We start from the raw sequence: 15,290 nt of genomic DNA on the forward strand, positions 1-15,290 counted from the left end.
GCCTCTACTGCCTGTACTCGGCGCACAAGGAGGAGGATTGTGCATTTTGCCAGTAGATAGCCCCTCGCACGTGAAGGATCGGCACAGGCGGCTGAATGGGTGGCTACAGGCCAAGGCCCCTGCTCTGGGTGGGTCCCAGCAGCTCTTGCTTGGCACTGTGCATTTGGCCACACTCCGCCCCTTGGCCTAGTTATCTGCTCACCCTGCTACCCTTCTGCGCTGCCTCCCAGCCACCCCTTGCACTGGGGACTGCATCTGTACCCATCCCGCCCATTTTCTTTCTTTTATACACTTATCAGACTTACCTAGTTCTGCTGCCTTAAACACAGCACTTGCTTCTAGCGGGCTGCACTACCCCTGTTTACTGCTCCATTATATATTTTATTTGTATATATTATCATCCTTTGCTCTTTCCACTCTCCCCCTTCCATGCACTTTTCCCCTTTCCCATGCACTTGATCTCAATGTCACTGGGCCTAGTAAGATTGTTGTTTTGTTCTCCCCTGTTCACCTCCCTTGCCTTGTCGCACTCTGAAACACTTGTGTACGAGCGTGATTGAAATAAAATATCATATCATGCCTCTCCAGGTTCCAAGAAGGCTGAGCAGGCTTTTTAAATTTTTTTTTATTTATGGCTCATGGTTTATTACAAACCTTTCCCAACCACATGATATACAGTGTGTTTATGGTTTCTAGTTCATATTCAGGTGGGAGCTTTAAAAACGAGAATAGTATCCCATGTGTCCCTTTTGGAAAACTTTGTGCAGTAATTTCCCTAAGGAAAATATTAGTTTCACATTTTCTGTTTCACACAACCTGTACGACCAGGTATCAACATCTTATATAGCTGTGAATGCAGCTAGGTATATTGTTTGTCGCACATAGCTGGTGGCATACAAGTACAAGAAGTTTAATGTTTCACTTTCTCCATGGCATAGTCGACCTAAGAGATCGTCCTTGTCAATCTGTCTGCGTTGGGTCAATATCTCCTTTGTGTTAAAGAGATTTAGCCTAAAGCGCATGTGCGTTGCTCGATACACAGCACAAGGAAACTTGACAAGATGGGTAGGAATATAAATTGTACTGGTAAACTTTGAGGTAAGTTCACGGTTTGTTTCCAAAAGTGCCCTTCGATGGAGGGCCAAATTTCATGAGGTAGACAAAGGGCGGTTTCGGCACCGTAGCCTGCACCACAGTTAAATTGAATTGTGAACCTTAGCCTGCGTCACATCCGTCTCCCCATGTATATCTGTATCCCCATTTATGCCTGTATGAACCCTGTCCCTATGTATCCGTATGTCGCTATGTATGTCCCCACCGTTCTGTTCACGTGCCTGGTCTCAGGCGCCTTACAGATAACCACCGTATCACACCACAACGCTTATTCTCTACTATACACCATCACTCAACTCGAACCCCGATAATTCGGCCTAGCTGTTCACATACGAATACGACCCCATGAACACCCAACACTCAATAAAACGCAGCTAGCCGAACACATTCCGGCCTAGCTGCTCAAATAGGCGTTCCTCAGGCCTAATGCAGCCAGAACCCAGTCTGAGTGTGTTAGGGAGAATTCTCAGAAATGTGCTTATTCCTTTCATTTTAGAGACCCCCAGCAACTGTGCTGGATTTTGTGGACTTGTTTGCTTTCCCTGGACAGACTGTGAGCGTTTTTTCCCACACTCTCATGTATTTTGATGTGTGTTTTACTCTTGTGTTCTTTGATTAGAGTTTTAGATCACTCCATAGGCATCATCTTTTCATTGTTGTCACACAGCACCTTTTAGTGCAGTGGCACAGGGATGTCCTTTGGACTTCCCAAGGTTTAAATACCTTCTCTGGGATGAACTACTGTTCCGCAGAGAATGTAGAGTCAAATTGACTAGTAAAGTCTTTTTAAATGTATCGAACCAGCACACACTATCTTCCAATAGAGTGCTGAAGGGGTTACTTAGTATCCCCTATGTCTAAACACTCTTGTAGCTCTCAAATGCTACCCTTTACTATTGAAATGGCTGGTGGCAGTGGTTTTATAACGAACTACCATGATTTTTCCCGACCGCAAACACCGGTAGCAAAAAATCGGGGCCGCCATGTTTTTCAATATGGCACCCAAGACCCCTCTGTAAAAACAGACTGGTCATCTTTTTTCGCCGTTTTTTGTGGAAAGGTCCTTCAGGTGTGTAACTCTGCACGCCAAACCAGGTTTGGTCCCTTTGTTTGTGAGCCTTTGGCGGGCTTCAGGATTGAAGTCCGCTCCTGGCGTCTGAGTGTCTGGGGTGGCCAGGAAGTGAGGGAGGTACCCGAAACTCGCTGTGTCTGGTCTCCTAGGAGTCACAAATGCATTCTGGTGTGATTGGCTGGCTGGCTGTTCCGCAAGGACAGTCACCCTGCTGGGTGAGTGATAGCTAGGCTGGAATGAATGTGAGAAAACTGTTTAAAAGGCGAGTCTCTAGGACTGGAAGGCAGAGTCGACCACTGGAACGAAAGAACCGAAGACGAGCTGGAAGAGGACGGCTGCTGCAACCACTGGACCTTTGGTTTGCCCGGTGAAGCCCTTTTGCAACTCCGAATTGCCAGATCTCCATTCGACAGACAAGCTCATTCAAGGACGGCTTCTTCCCTTGAGTTGGTGTGACCAATCAGCTCAGAAGACACCTGGATACCATTCTCAATGCTGGTTAAGGTTTAGCTAGGGAGAGGGACACCAGCTTGTGTGCTTGAACTGAAGTGACTCCATTTTGTCAGCGTTTTCCGATGACCCCGTGCAGTGCAGGAGTCCCCCGCGTCTTCCCTCTTGTCCCCACGACTTAGGCTCAGGAACAGAGAGATCTGCAGGAACTGCCAGTAACCAATGTCTTCAGCTGCATCTTGTTCTTCATTTTAAGGTACTGTGCCAACCCGATAGACTACTTACCTCTCGCGGTGAAAGTTCATGGAACCTTCCCAACTTGCAGGCCTAATTAGCTTGTGACCCAACAAATGCTTCTTTTTCGTACAAAGTGCCCCCCCCACTAGACCACTGGGGAATTGTTTTTATGGAAAGGGGATGTTCCCTCCATCCCCCCCCCACCCAAAATGGACTAGGCGTCATGGTATACACCCCTCCCTGGGGGCAGTTGTCTGCTCCTAGGAAGGGACATCTTACCCCAGGGAGGGCTGCATGAAATGCCCCCCTCTTATCCGCCCCCAGGAAGGGCTGATTGAGATGGCCCCCATTTCATTTGGTGTGGGGGGGCGAGAGGGCCAACCCCTTTACATTTGAAATTTCCCCAGAGGTTAAAGGTGCCCCTCAGCCCCCCCCCTAAAATGTAGTGTACAATTTTCAATGTTTTTCTTTGTTTACCAAACTTCCCATGGTGCAGATGGGCACATTAGTGTGCCAACCTGCCCCCAGGGTGCCCAAACCGTACTGCCCCACCCACTGGGGGGGGCCTGTGCCACATTTTTTGGTGTCCCTCTTATCCCCCCCCAAAATGGAGGGGGGTGTACCTCACGCAGCCATTTGTAGCAGGCCCAGGGAGGCCTGTATGAGGTGCCCCTCTCCACCCAGCAGTAGTGAAGCAGAGAGTATTCAGACAAAGGATTCTTCGTGGTTCTGTGTTTTTGGTGCCATTTTCATAGCACCAATGAGAGGTTATAGCCCGGTAGACCCAGCTGCTCTCTTGGTTCAACCTTTGGATGAAGGGACTTCAAGGAATGGAATCTTGCCTCTGGAGGTCCGAAAGGAGTCCACCAAAGTTCTGGAGGATACGCTCTTCGGAAGATGATGCACTACTGTTAGGCAGAAACCTGTGCAGTTCCCTTAGGGACCACTGCAAAAAGTTTAGGACTACAGCAGTAAGCAGTAAACCCAATTGGTAGTAGTCCGTACCACCCAGATTTACCTGGTAGCTGTGGCTGAGCAGTCAGACTTCCCTCAAGAAGAGTTAGGCAGTATATAGAGTATACACAATAGGGCTAAAAATACAGTAGCCCAAGCAAACACTGACCAGAGCTTTGGTATGAAAGTATATAATTTATTTATTTAAAAACACACTTGTAAAAATTACACTGGCACTAATATGTCAAGCAAGTTCAAACAGTCACTATAAGTATATACACCTCCCTAGGTAATTATTCGACAAGTCTAGGTTAAGACACCACTTATTTAGCAAAACAGAGGTGAGCGCGTAACCATAGATGGCACTCCAATAATTTGTTTAAAAAGGGAGAGAAAAGGCAGAGTAGGAAAATAACACAGTGCCAACACATTTAAGAAACCACAGCCAGTCAAAGGCAGGGTCTACTGTAGAGCAAAAAGTTCATAGGCCAGGCCCACTCATGGAGAGAGCAAGGCGGAATGTGCCCAAGATCACACAGTGGAAATGCACTCAAAGTCTTTGCAGAAAAGTCAAGAGGTTAGATCAAGTCAGAAAGGTAATGTTAGCAGATCCGAGGTCACCCCAGGATGGAGAGTCACGGATTTACAGGACACAGTACCTGATATGGTGAGAGCTCCAACGGGGGCAGTTGTTCTTGTCAGCGGGTGCAAGTTGGGGCTTTGTCCAGGGGAAGAGATGATCTCGACATGGAGGAAAGCTGGAGGTCGTAGCACTGCCAGGGAAGAAACCAGCCGCGGAGTTTCCCGGTTAAAAGGTATGACCCTTTTATTCGCGGTAGTGGTGAAGCGTGGCTATCCGGCTTCCGGGGTGCTTGGCACAGGCTATTCGACCACGAGACGATCCAGGAAGGCGGAAAAAGGCGAACTGGTTGGTCCCACCAGTTCAAGGGGAAGAAGACTCTCATGGAAGAAGTTCTCCTCTGTCGTTGGGGAAGTGGTGAGTCCGTACAGCAGGGCTCCACGGTGGTGTCGTCGTTGTAGATGGCTCAGCTTCTTCCCTCTTCGGATTCTTTAGGTCCTGTGGCGACTTCTGAAGTTCCAGTCCCCAAAGCCCTGCTTTTATGCAGCAAAACCCCCATTCATCAGTCCTAGCTGTCATTCAAACATGCTAAGTGGTGAGCCGGGCGGCTCACCACTGGGCCAATCACACAAGACTGCGACTTGAGTTGCCAAGGCAACTCAGTCCAGGGTGCCTAATCCCCCCTCCCACACATCCTGTTGACCCCAGACAGACTGGCACCATTTGGAGGGCTTCTGTGGAGAAGCCCGCCAAAAAGTGGAACAAAGGGCTCGACTTGGGTTAGAGTTTCAGAGGCGAACACAAACACCATTTTAAAACCGAGTCCTGGCAAAAAGACCCAACCGGGAAATACATATTAAATAAATAACCCAGCGGTATCTTTAACAGTGCATCAAAAAGTGGTGCGTTTAAAATGAATGGGAAAATCCCATAGGAAATATTCCAGTGGAATATTTAGCGTGGTATCCAATGCCACCAGCCAGAAACTCGACAAGGGGGGACTGGACAGTGCCCCCTTGGAAAACAGACCCAGGGGCAATCAAATTACCCCTACCAGTGCTTCCACAATATGATGGTTTGTACTGGTTCTGTTCACAATTTAAGACTAGTAAAGCCAATGGTGACTTTACATGCCCTCGGAGACAGTAGCCAGTCCCAGGGTATGGAGTCTATGTTTGGGGGTCACTTTGACACACCTGTGTTACTGCACTGAGGTTGCTGTGTAACACACATACCAAAAACACATGAAGCCCTATGGAGTAAAAGACCCCATGGCCCATAAAACACATTACATAGTCAAAGGATATTCTCAAATAAAGCCTAAGAGTGGGAGAAAGAGTCTCACGCTTAGGAGAAAAAATGAAACCCCAAAAATCCAGCAAAGCTGCCAGGGGACTCACTAGCTTTGGGAAATTAGCCTTAACAGAGAATTCTCCCTAACAACTACGCACTGGCCACATGTCCCAGGGTATTGGCTGGTTGCAGTCCATGAAGGTCACAGCTCATGGCTTCAAATGCAGTTCATCATCAGACTGTTGGTCCCACCAGTATAAGTGAAGAAGTCGTCCAAATTGGAGTTCCCTGATGCTTGGAAAAGAGGGCTGGAGCAGCAGCGGCAGTCCCTCGGATGGCTCTGGGGGTGGCTGCAGCAGTCCTTCTCCTTTTTTGAATGGATCTTCCAGTGGTCGACTCTCGCTTCAGCATCAAGACCCTTGCCTTTTATGATTGTATGATATATTTTATTTATATCCCGCTCATACACATGTGTTTCAGAGCGCGAAACAGACAAAGGGAGGGGAACAAGGGAGAACAAAAACATCTATCTTACTAGGCCCAGTAACATTGAAAGCGCGCAAGTGCATGGAAAAGGGGCAAAGTGCATGGAAGGGGGGAGAAGTGGAAAGTGCGGAATGGCGGAGAGAACAGAATAAATCATAGGTAAAATAAATGAAGGCGATCAGCAGTGGTTTTGCAGCCTGCAAAATTAGTCAGATAGGGTATATCTGATAAGCGCAAAAGAAAAGTGGGAGTGATCCTGTATGGGTACATTCTACATGCTTGCTGTGCATTCAAACTTGGGGTGGGGGCTGGCCTAGGACAGCCAGCCTCCCAGTTAGAACTGATCTAAGCAGGCACACTGGGGGACAAAGATCTGTGGCGTTTCAGAATCTTCCCAGACACGCTGCCGCCTTTGGGAGCGCTTCACAAAGGGATCCCGCCGAAGACCAGGCACACATGGACATCCCCCACGCAGAACAGCATAAGGACCAAGAAAGAACAAACCATTGCGAGTTGGAGAAGAAAGATGAACCATTATGCATCAATGGTTTCCCATGTGAGCCTTATCTCAGCTGCAAATGTAGCCTGCATTGTAAGTTTCACATAATCGGTAGAAAAAAAGTATCCATTGCCACCAGCCACTTGGATGGAATTGTTACTGTAACCAAAAAGGTTACAGGAAAAGGGAAAACGACAGTGTCTCCTCAGCACTCCACATTAGGTGTTGGGAGCTGGTTTCACAAAAGAAATGTAGGTTTAATAAAAAGTATACTCCTATCCTTGGGAACAGTAGTTCTTGCAAGGAATACAAATAAAACCAAAGAGGAAAGCAGAAGGAGTTTCCAGTAACCCTGCACATAAGGTGCTGCATACTACAATAGGAAATTACAGATGCCATAGAAAAAGATGGAGGAAACTGACTCCATCAAAATAGACCCAAAAAGGGTTCCCAGAGTACAAGAACATATAATGGATGAGTTAGCAAAGATTCCCACTCATTCATAAGTCAGGAAAATGCAATACTCCTCCAAATTAGCGCTGGTGGATGGAGTGGGCTCACCAGGTGAGAACATCACACAAGATGGAAAGTCTACCTCAAAGGGTGGGTAGACTTTATTTGCACTGGCATCTTTCAACACCGCAGTATTGCATCGGGTATCCAGTGATGACGAATAAAGGTTAATGAATAACATTTTTAACTAATATTAAAATGTCAGTGTTTTTCTGTATTTTCTAAATATATATGGGGGTTGGAATTAAAACCGTTGCGGAGGGGGTTGGGTTATAATCAAAGAGAAACGGTTGCTTGAACAGGGGGGCCACATTTAAAAAAAAAAAAAAGTTTTCATTTCGTTAAAAAAAAGTGTTGAATTCACATAGATCCTGTGCATCGGTATGTGAATCCATTGGAATTAGTCCTTGGTCAGGCGTTGTTGAAAGAGCCATGTTTTGAGAGATTTGTAAAATTGGAGAATTGCGGGGGCATTGCAAGCCGAAACCGGGAAGGAGTTCCCAAGGGTGGGTGCATGACTAGAAGGATTGTTTGCGGGTCCTCTTTGCGGACGAATTGTGATTCAAACCGTTTAGTCGATTTGCAGTGCAAGGAGTGAGTGCCACCAGATATGTGGATCTTAGCCAACAGGTACGCTGGTGTGCTACTCGTGACTACTTTGTAGATGATGCCTGCAGTCTTGAGCAGTATCATGGCTTGGAATCGAAGCCAATGTAGTTTGCGTAGGATGGGGGTGATTCAGGCACATTTCAATGCTCCCGTAATAATATGCGCTGCAGCGTGGTGGACTGCTATTAGGGGAGCCAAAGGAACAGCTGGAAGGCCTGTCAGGAGAGCATGTCTCCACTCGATGTGCAAGAGCACCAGGGCTTGCACTATTGTCAGTAAGGGTTTGATTTATTGAAGGCTAGAGATTCTGAGCTAGGCTATTTGGGCCGCCTTGATTATCTGTGTCTGGAAGGACAGGCTGCGATCAATGGTGATGCCTAAGGATTTAGCAGAGTCTTGACAGTTGTGGTTCAACTAATTCTAGACCCGTATCATTGAGCCATTGTTGGACACGTATTTTTAGCAGTGGACGGATGAGGACACATTTATTCTTGGTTGGGTTTATTTTGAGGTAGATGGTCTGGATGATGGCTAGGTATTTGTGGAGACAAAATATGTCCTGCGCGCTATTTACTCTCGTGTACAACTGAATATTGGCTTCATATCGGTTGATGGCTACATTGGGATCTTTGAAGAGAATGCCCAGAGGCTACATGTAAAGGTTAAAAAAGATTGAGTGGATGGAGCCTTGGGGGACTGCACAGGAGACCTGGTGTCTTTTTAGAATGCAACAAGTTTATCTGGACAGCCTAGTGTCTGCCTGAGAGATGGGAGCTTATTCAGGACAGTGCCAGAAAATCCCATCTCGTCAGCAAGGAGGGAGAGAAGGATGCTGTGGTTGATGCTGTCAAATGCAGATGACAGGTCAAGGATGACGAGGAGGCAAGAGTCACCCTTATTCATGATTTGGAGGGCATCATCCTGTTGGGTAAGTATTTCTACAGCCGAATTAGTATTGTTCTCTACAAGACTTCTCTTGGTTTTAGGGCCCCGACCTCTAATATAGGCCTATACTACCCAATGTTGGTAGTGGCAGAGCAGCCAGGCTTATTTTAGGAGGAGGAATGTGAGCTGTAAATCAATGCAAAGAAACCAGAACATCTATAGATCCAAAGAAACCTGTACACACTTGCAGTTATATAAATGATAGTGATTTATTTTATATATTTACACCAGGCAGTTAGAAACTGAGGAATATTGTATCAACTAGCAACATTAAGCATGCATTTAGGATAGTAAGGAATACTAAAGCAGGTGAGTACATTGTTATACACTTTTCTTATCCACACAGAGTGACCTCAGGTCAGTAAAAGTACTTATTGTAAATTAACTCTGCATTATTCAAGTTTAGGTAAGTTCAAGAATGTAAAGAGCAAGAAACACAGGTAAGCAATGCTGCTAGTAGCAGCTCTTATAAGATGTAGGCATTCTTTTCCGGAGGGAAATAAGCAATGCCTAAGCCAAGAGGTTCAGTGAATCTACTGTTAAGAAACCAGCAATTCCCAAGTCAATAGCAATGCAACAGTTCTGATGGAAATCTTCTTAGCACAAGTAACAAGTTAGTTGGTCTTGGTAAAAGTTCAGGGCTTCGGAGAAGCCTTCCTAGAGGGACACACTGTATCATGCCTGTAACTAAGTGATGCGCCCGGTTGCTTTAGGGCCTTGTGCGCTTTACAAATGAAATAAATACAAATACATGTTGGGCCTGGTCGACTGAAAATGGGGAACACCCAAATAGTAAACAGTGCTCCAAAAGCAAAGGTGTGACACAAACTGCTTTAGTTAAGTTTCCCTTAAGCCTCACAGTACCTTGAGAGTGAAGAAGCTGATGCAGCTGGACGCCTTCTCCTAGTCCTTGCTCATGGTGACAAAAGGGGGGCCTCTGGATGGGTTCCTGCAGCAGTAGTCGAGAGGGGGACATCCCAAAGTTCCAGCAAGATTCGACAATGGCAAGGCAGAGCGCTTTAAGGTGGTCGAGGTACCCCGGGTATTGGACTTCTGTAGCTCAGGAAGTTCATAGGACATTGCGTGACAGCTCCAATTGATGAGTGTCTTGAGGTTGGTTATGCCCACCAGCCCAGAGGAGGAAGTCCACTTGGCAGAGCTTTGCTGTTGATTGGAAAACAGGGTCAGGATACCAGCGGTACTTCAGCAGTGCTTCTGCGGTTATTGTAGGTGCTTAGGCGTCTCTGGTCGTTTTCCTCATAGCTTCAGTTCCAGTGGTCGACTCTGCCTTCTGTCCCAAAAGCCTCGCTTTTTATGCAGAGACCCATTCGTTCAGTCCTATAGACCCGTCCATCGCCTGTGGGGTACCTGTCCTTGCATGACAGTCACCCAGTTCGAGCAGGTTCCAGCCAGGCATAGAATAAGACCAAGGCCAGAGAGGGTTTGTGCTGCTTCCCCACTTTCTGCCTCAGCAGACACTCTGGTGCCTTGGCGAGCTTCACACAGGGATCCTACCAAATGCAAAACTCAGAGGACCTACTCCCATCTGGAATGGTGGAAGAAGGGCCAAGAAGGAACACACAAATGGAAAATGGCGATAAAAGACGGGGGCCATTTTGGGGAAATGGTCCCCCATGTGTGCTATACTGCAGATGTTGAAACAGCCTTCGAGTAACTAACACAAAACATGTTTAAAAGGTATCCTCTGCCACCAGCCATTTAGGTTTGTCTAGTACTGTCTATTACTGTAACTATAAAAGTTACAGGAGCAGTGGGAGAGGAGTTAAAATATAGTTGATTGTCTCATTTCTGCTGGTACCTCAGGGTTGAGTGAGGGTTTGGTACAATGCTTTACTACTTCAAAGAGGGCTTTGCTCCTATTAGAGGCTGTTGCAGTGGTGGTGGAGTAGTATGCTGCTTTGGCCTCGGTAATCGGAATCCGGTTTGCGTAGAGAGATTTGAAGTTGGTGTGGTCTCCCGGGTTAAGGTTTTTGCACCACCATTTCTCTAGGCTCTGATTTGTGCGAGGCTAGCTCGTGGTGTAGCATAGGGCAGATGGTTTGCTCTTACCCCGACTGGGGACATGAGTGTCCAGCAGTTTTATAGCTGAGTTGCTGAATAATTCCAGGAGGCCCAAGGGTTGGGGAAGTCTGCAAATTGTAGCTTGTTGTCCGGGAAGATATTGAATGAGCAGCAATGAGTGAAGGGGCATTTAGCCTGACCTTTTGTGGGCTGTAGTCGAGTGGGTGAGTGATAATGGAAGGGTGTGTGGTCAGACCAGTCAAGTGGTAGAAATCCGGCACAGGTGATGGAAGGAGGGATGATGTGAAGAATGAGTCTAGGGTATTGGGTTTGTTGTGTGTGAGCGAGAGCACAATTTAGCGGGAGCACAATTTGCTTGAGGTTCCATGGAAGTGGTCTGTGCGAAAAGCGTGCTTTCAGTGTGATCATTAGCTTGGGACTTAGGGATGTTAAAATCACTGAGACGTATTATAAGAATGTTCTAAGTTGACCGAAGAGAGTAAGTTGGGGATATCTGCAATGAAAGTCACTCCTGTGACGTGGCCCATAGATTAGGTGGAAAGTGATGGATTCCTTGTGCGATAGAGGGAACCGTCAGATTAGTGATTCAAACAAGGTTTTTCTGGGATAGGGGATGATGGGGCATGGCCAATCGCTCCTGTGGACGATTGCCACTCCTCCTCCTGCCCGTCCTGGCTGGTCAGCTTGTTGGATGCAGTAGATTTGGGGTAGGAGGATGTCTGATACATGGGGGGGGGGGTATACCATGTTTCAGTGATGAACAGGGCATCAAGGTTGTTGTATGAGCTCGACTGCTGAGCGAGCATTGATCAACATGAGAGGGCGTGAGCATGTTTGTGTTGGATGGGGTTAAGGGCGATATTGATATGTTTTGCTGGGGTTGATGACCGGGGTTGCCCATAACATTTGGCCATTCGAACCCTAGAGAGGGTGGGAATGGACTGTGGAGGTTGGAGACGCATGTTGATGTCTTCTGGTGAGTAGCAGTAATAGCAATTAGTTTACAGGTGAAATGTAGGCTAGCGGTTCAGGCCCTTGTCCCCATCAGGCCTGAACAGGCACAAACAGGTCGGGTCTTTGTCTTCCCCCGTCCTTTGCTGAGGACGCCGGCGATGAGGGTGCCTGAGGACTGAATAAATATGTGGTGGGTGTAGCAACTGAATTGCAGGGCCTGGTCACGCGACCAGCAGGCCACGCGATAGTCTACCTGGAGCTAGCCTACAATCCTTAAAAGGCTTCGATGGCCTAATTACTTGATTGCAACGCATGTTGATACCTTTTAGTGATGTGATTTGCCTTCTTCCCCTTCCCTTTTCTTATAGGGGTGTACCAAAATGTTCATGAAATAACCTTGTAGAAAAAATGTATCATTATTGGTTTATTTTGGGATTTGTTGTAGAATGTGCTCTGCTAAGTAAAATAATGTTTGAAGCACTGCAACGCATATATTGATATTTTGAGCAGAACATTGCCTGGTGCAGTGGTCAATTAAGTGTTAAATTAAGGGGATAAAAAATAGTTAATTGAGTACACTTTTATGTCTACCTTGTAGGATGCTGCGGTCCCTCCTCTCTGCTCAGGGAGTCACTCCTGCAATGATAACAGTTTTTATTGATGGCTATTATGAGGTAAGGATTACCCTAATGCGTTGTTTTCATTTGCTCTTTAAGGTCCCATTGATTTATGTTTTTTGTTGTTGTACCGTCAACAGTTTTCCTACGCAAGGCAGATTTCTTTAATTAGTTTTCCAATAAAAGGAACGTGGAGTTTGTGCCAGTTTCCCTTCTGTGAGCACACACGATCATGCAACATCTGTGAACCCTTTCGAGTGGAGACGTGGCATGCTTTGGTGTGTGATCATTTCTGTAAGATTGTGGTTCAAAACTGCCTCATCATTTAGTGACCGAAGGGCACTGTCTCAAACTAATTTGGTAAAATAAAGCTATGCATGTCACCACCTGAGTCTAAGAACATTTAGTAATGATGCCATGTGCCCGATGCAATCTGTTATTGGCATACACATGCATCTCTAAAGCACATTTAAAGTGTCCTAGTAATAATTCTTAATGAGCCTGAGTTCCGCTACCAAAGGGTGCCTGCAATGTTGTAGATGTAATACATTTTCTAATTGATAAACTGTGTTTTATTTGGTTTTTTCCATCTAGGAACCAATGGATGTGGTAGAACTGTTTGGATTGAAGGGGATTCAGCACACTCCCATCAGCATTAAAAATGCCCGGGTGTCCCAGGTATAGCTGTTTTCCTTTATTTTATGTATTCCTTTAATCCCCTCATCCTACGAAAATGGGCTAGAAAACACTCTCTGGGTTTATTCATAAAATGTGTACTTAATATGTGCCGCAAGGTTCCTGTATATGTGGGCATTGCACCCTCAAAAACATGAACTGCAAGCTCAAAAACTATTTGGACTGGGGGTCAGGGGACACTGTTGCACACATCGTCGTATGCAGCGTTGAGCGTGAGCTCCGTGGGCATGAGGACTGGAGCCTGAAAACCAGCATAAAATACCCCGGTTATTGTCAGAAATTGCAGCGAGGATGTATAAAGGTGCGGGCCATCTGCACACGAAAAATCGCCACATTTCACCCAGTGGTTCTGGAGCTCTGCCGTGTGCCCTGCCGTGAGGGCCTAGGAGACAGTGAAAGCCGCTCCCAGCGGCAGTTGAGGAAGTCAGAGAAGTGTCCAGGCACAGAGGTGCCCTCCTACGCCTGCTTTGACAGAGGTAACCGGGTTGCCACAGCGCAGCATACAAGTGCACTCCTACGTCTGGTATGACAGCGGTAACAAGGAGCCTACAGCGGGGCGATATAATCCAAAAGCATAAGGAAGATTTTCACCCGGCCGCGATAAACCACAAAGCAACAGGTCGGAGAAGGGGAACTAGGAAACACCTGGGGAGCAAACGCCTGCGGCACCGGAGCCCGAGGCCATCCAGGACACCAATCACTCCCGCAAGCAAGGCTGCGCTACCACTCGAGGAACTGGGGCACAATGCCTGCACCTCAGATGGATGCTGGAGCCGAAATGCAGCTCCCGAATCGAGCAGACGGTAAACCCCGCTGCTGAGACAAAACCATTGCATGTACGGGTCGCGCTGCAGCCCGCATGACTCCCAGGGGTACCCAGAAGTCACAGCAACCCCACACCCCACCTACTATTGGGGCCCCCCTGACATTCAATAGCTACCTGCGAAAAGGGCAACTGCACGTAGGAAGGACTGCCAATCCACCACATCCCTGACCCAAGCGTGTTAAGAGAATATGCTCAGGGGAACACTGCTGCTAGCTGTAACGCATGGTACAACAGACCATACAAAGCCCACCCCACATGTGAGGTTCCTCAAAGAAGCCATAAGAAAGGCATAGAATGCTATAACTAAAGCGTAGAAACTAAAATGCAATAAAGAGGGGCAAAATATCCGGTATAAGCAGACCCGTTGAGGAAGGCGATAGAATTGTAAGTCTGTGAGCAGTATAGCTCTGAAACATTCACAGCCCCCATAAAGTGGACATTGGGAAGTGTATTAGACCCTTGACAATACTGACCCCGTGAACCACAGGGTCGCGGGTGAGGGTCAGCTCGCCGCCACACGTGAGACAGCGTAATAAAGGGACATTAGAGAACCGCGCCACGGTCCCCCAGCTCAGCAATTGGTCTGCATCACGGGAGGGCAGGCACCATTAGATCAACGGGACAGCTGGACGCACACTGGAGAGAAGCAATTTACCGAGATGGAACCATGCACATGCAATAACTGTTTAGCTACACATATGGGGCAAATCACAGGCGACCTGCTAGAAATTGTGGTTGAAGCTTGACCCTACAACAGGAGCAGAAGTGCAAAAGGGACACAAGCAGTGGAGGCAAAGCACAGGCGTCGCTGACCCTGTATATACCACACTGAATGCTGGTCCGTTGCGGAGATGTTGGGGCACAACTGAAGGGAAATTCATGGAACCCTCGCTACCATACGAAACGGCGCTGGTAGAGAGAAATCGTACAAGGAGTGAAATACAATGCCCAAAGGGGCAGCGTCCAAGAAAAAAGAACGATGGATAGATTCACGACATCAACTGCCAAAGCAAGCACTATAACACCCGCCTGGTCCAAGCTATGCTTCCCTCAACAACTATGACAGCCACCAACATGGACCCGCAAGCAGTGTTTGCATCAATGCAGCAGGGCTTTACAGCATTGAACGATAAGCTGGATGGCATCAATGCTAATGTCACATCAACCGGGAACCAACCCAAGAAGGATACCACCCGCATTACTGAAGCAGAAACGAGGATCAGCATGGTGGAGAGGACACTGGAGACACTGCGAAATACTAACAGCTATGGCCAAAGATCTGGGAACTGTAAAAATGAAATGTGATGATTTGGAAGTGAGATATCGCCGAAATAACGTGCGCATAGGGTTGCCAGAGGACGCACTCAAAGGCCTGATGGAGCTGGCAGTTGAAGACCTGCTGA

At 47.2% G+C, this 15,290-nt stretch overlaps 1 protein-coding gene across 1 annotated transcript in view; it reads left to right on the forward strand.

Annotated features, from left to right (window-relative positions):
• POMGNT1 (protein O-linked mannose N-acetylglucosaminyltransferase 1 (beta 1,2-)) overlaps window positions 1-15,290 on the forward strand; it is a 532,666-nt gene that overhangs the window by 133,304 nt on the left and 384,072 nt on the right. Inside the window, exons 10-11 of the mRNA XM_069642286.1 lie at window positions 12,347-12,422; window positions 12,960-13,043. Of these exons, the coding sequence (XP_069498387.1) occupies window positions 12,347-12,422; window positions 12,960-13,043 (160 nt within the window). The remainder of the gene's footprint in view (window positions 1-12,346; window positions 12,423-12,959; window positions 13,044-15,290) is intronic.

Source organism: Ambystoma mexicanum, chromosome 1q (assembly GCF_040938575.1).
Source record: "Ambystoma mexicanum isolate Mex_15411 chromosome 1q, UKY_AmexF1_1, whole genome shotgun sequence".
NCBI lineage: Eukaryota > Metazoa > Chordata > Amphibia > Caudata > Ambystomatidae > Ambystoma > Ambystoma mexicanum.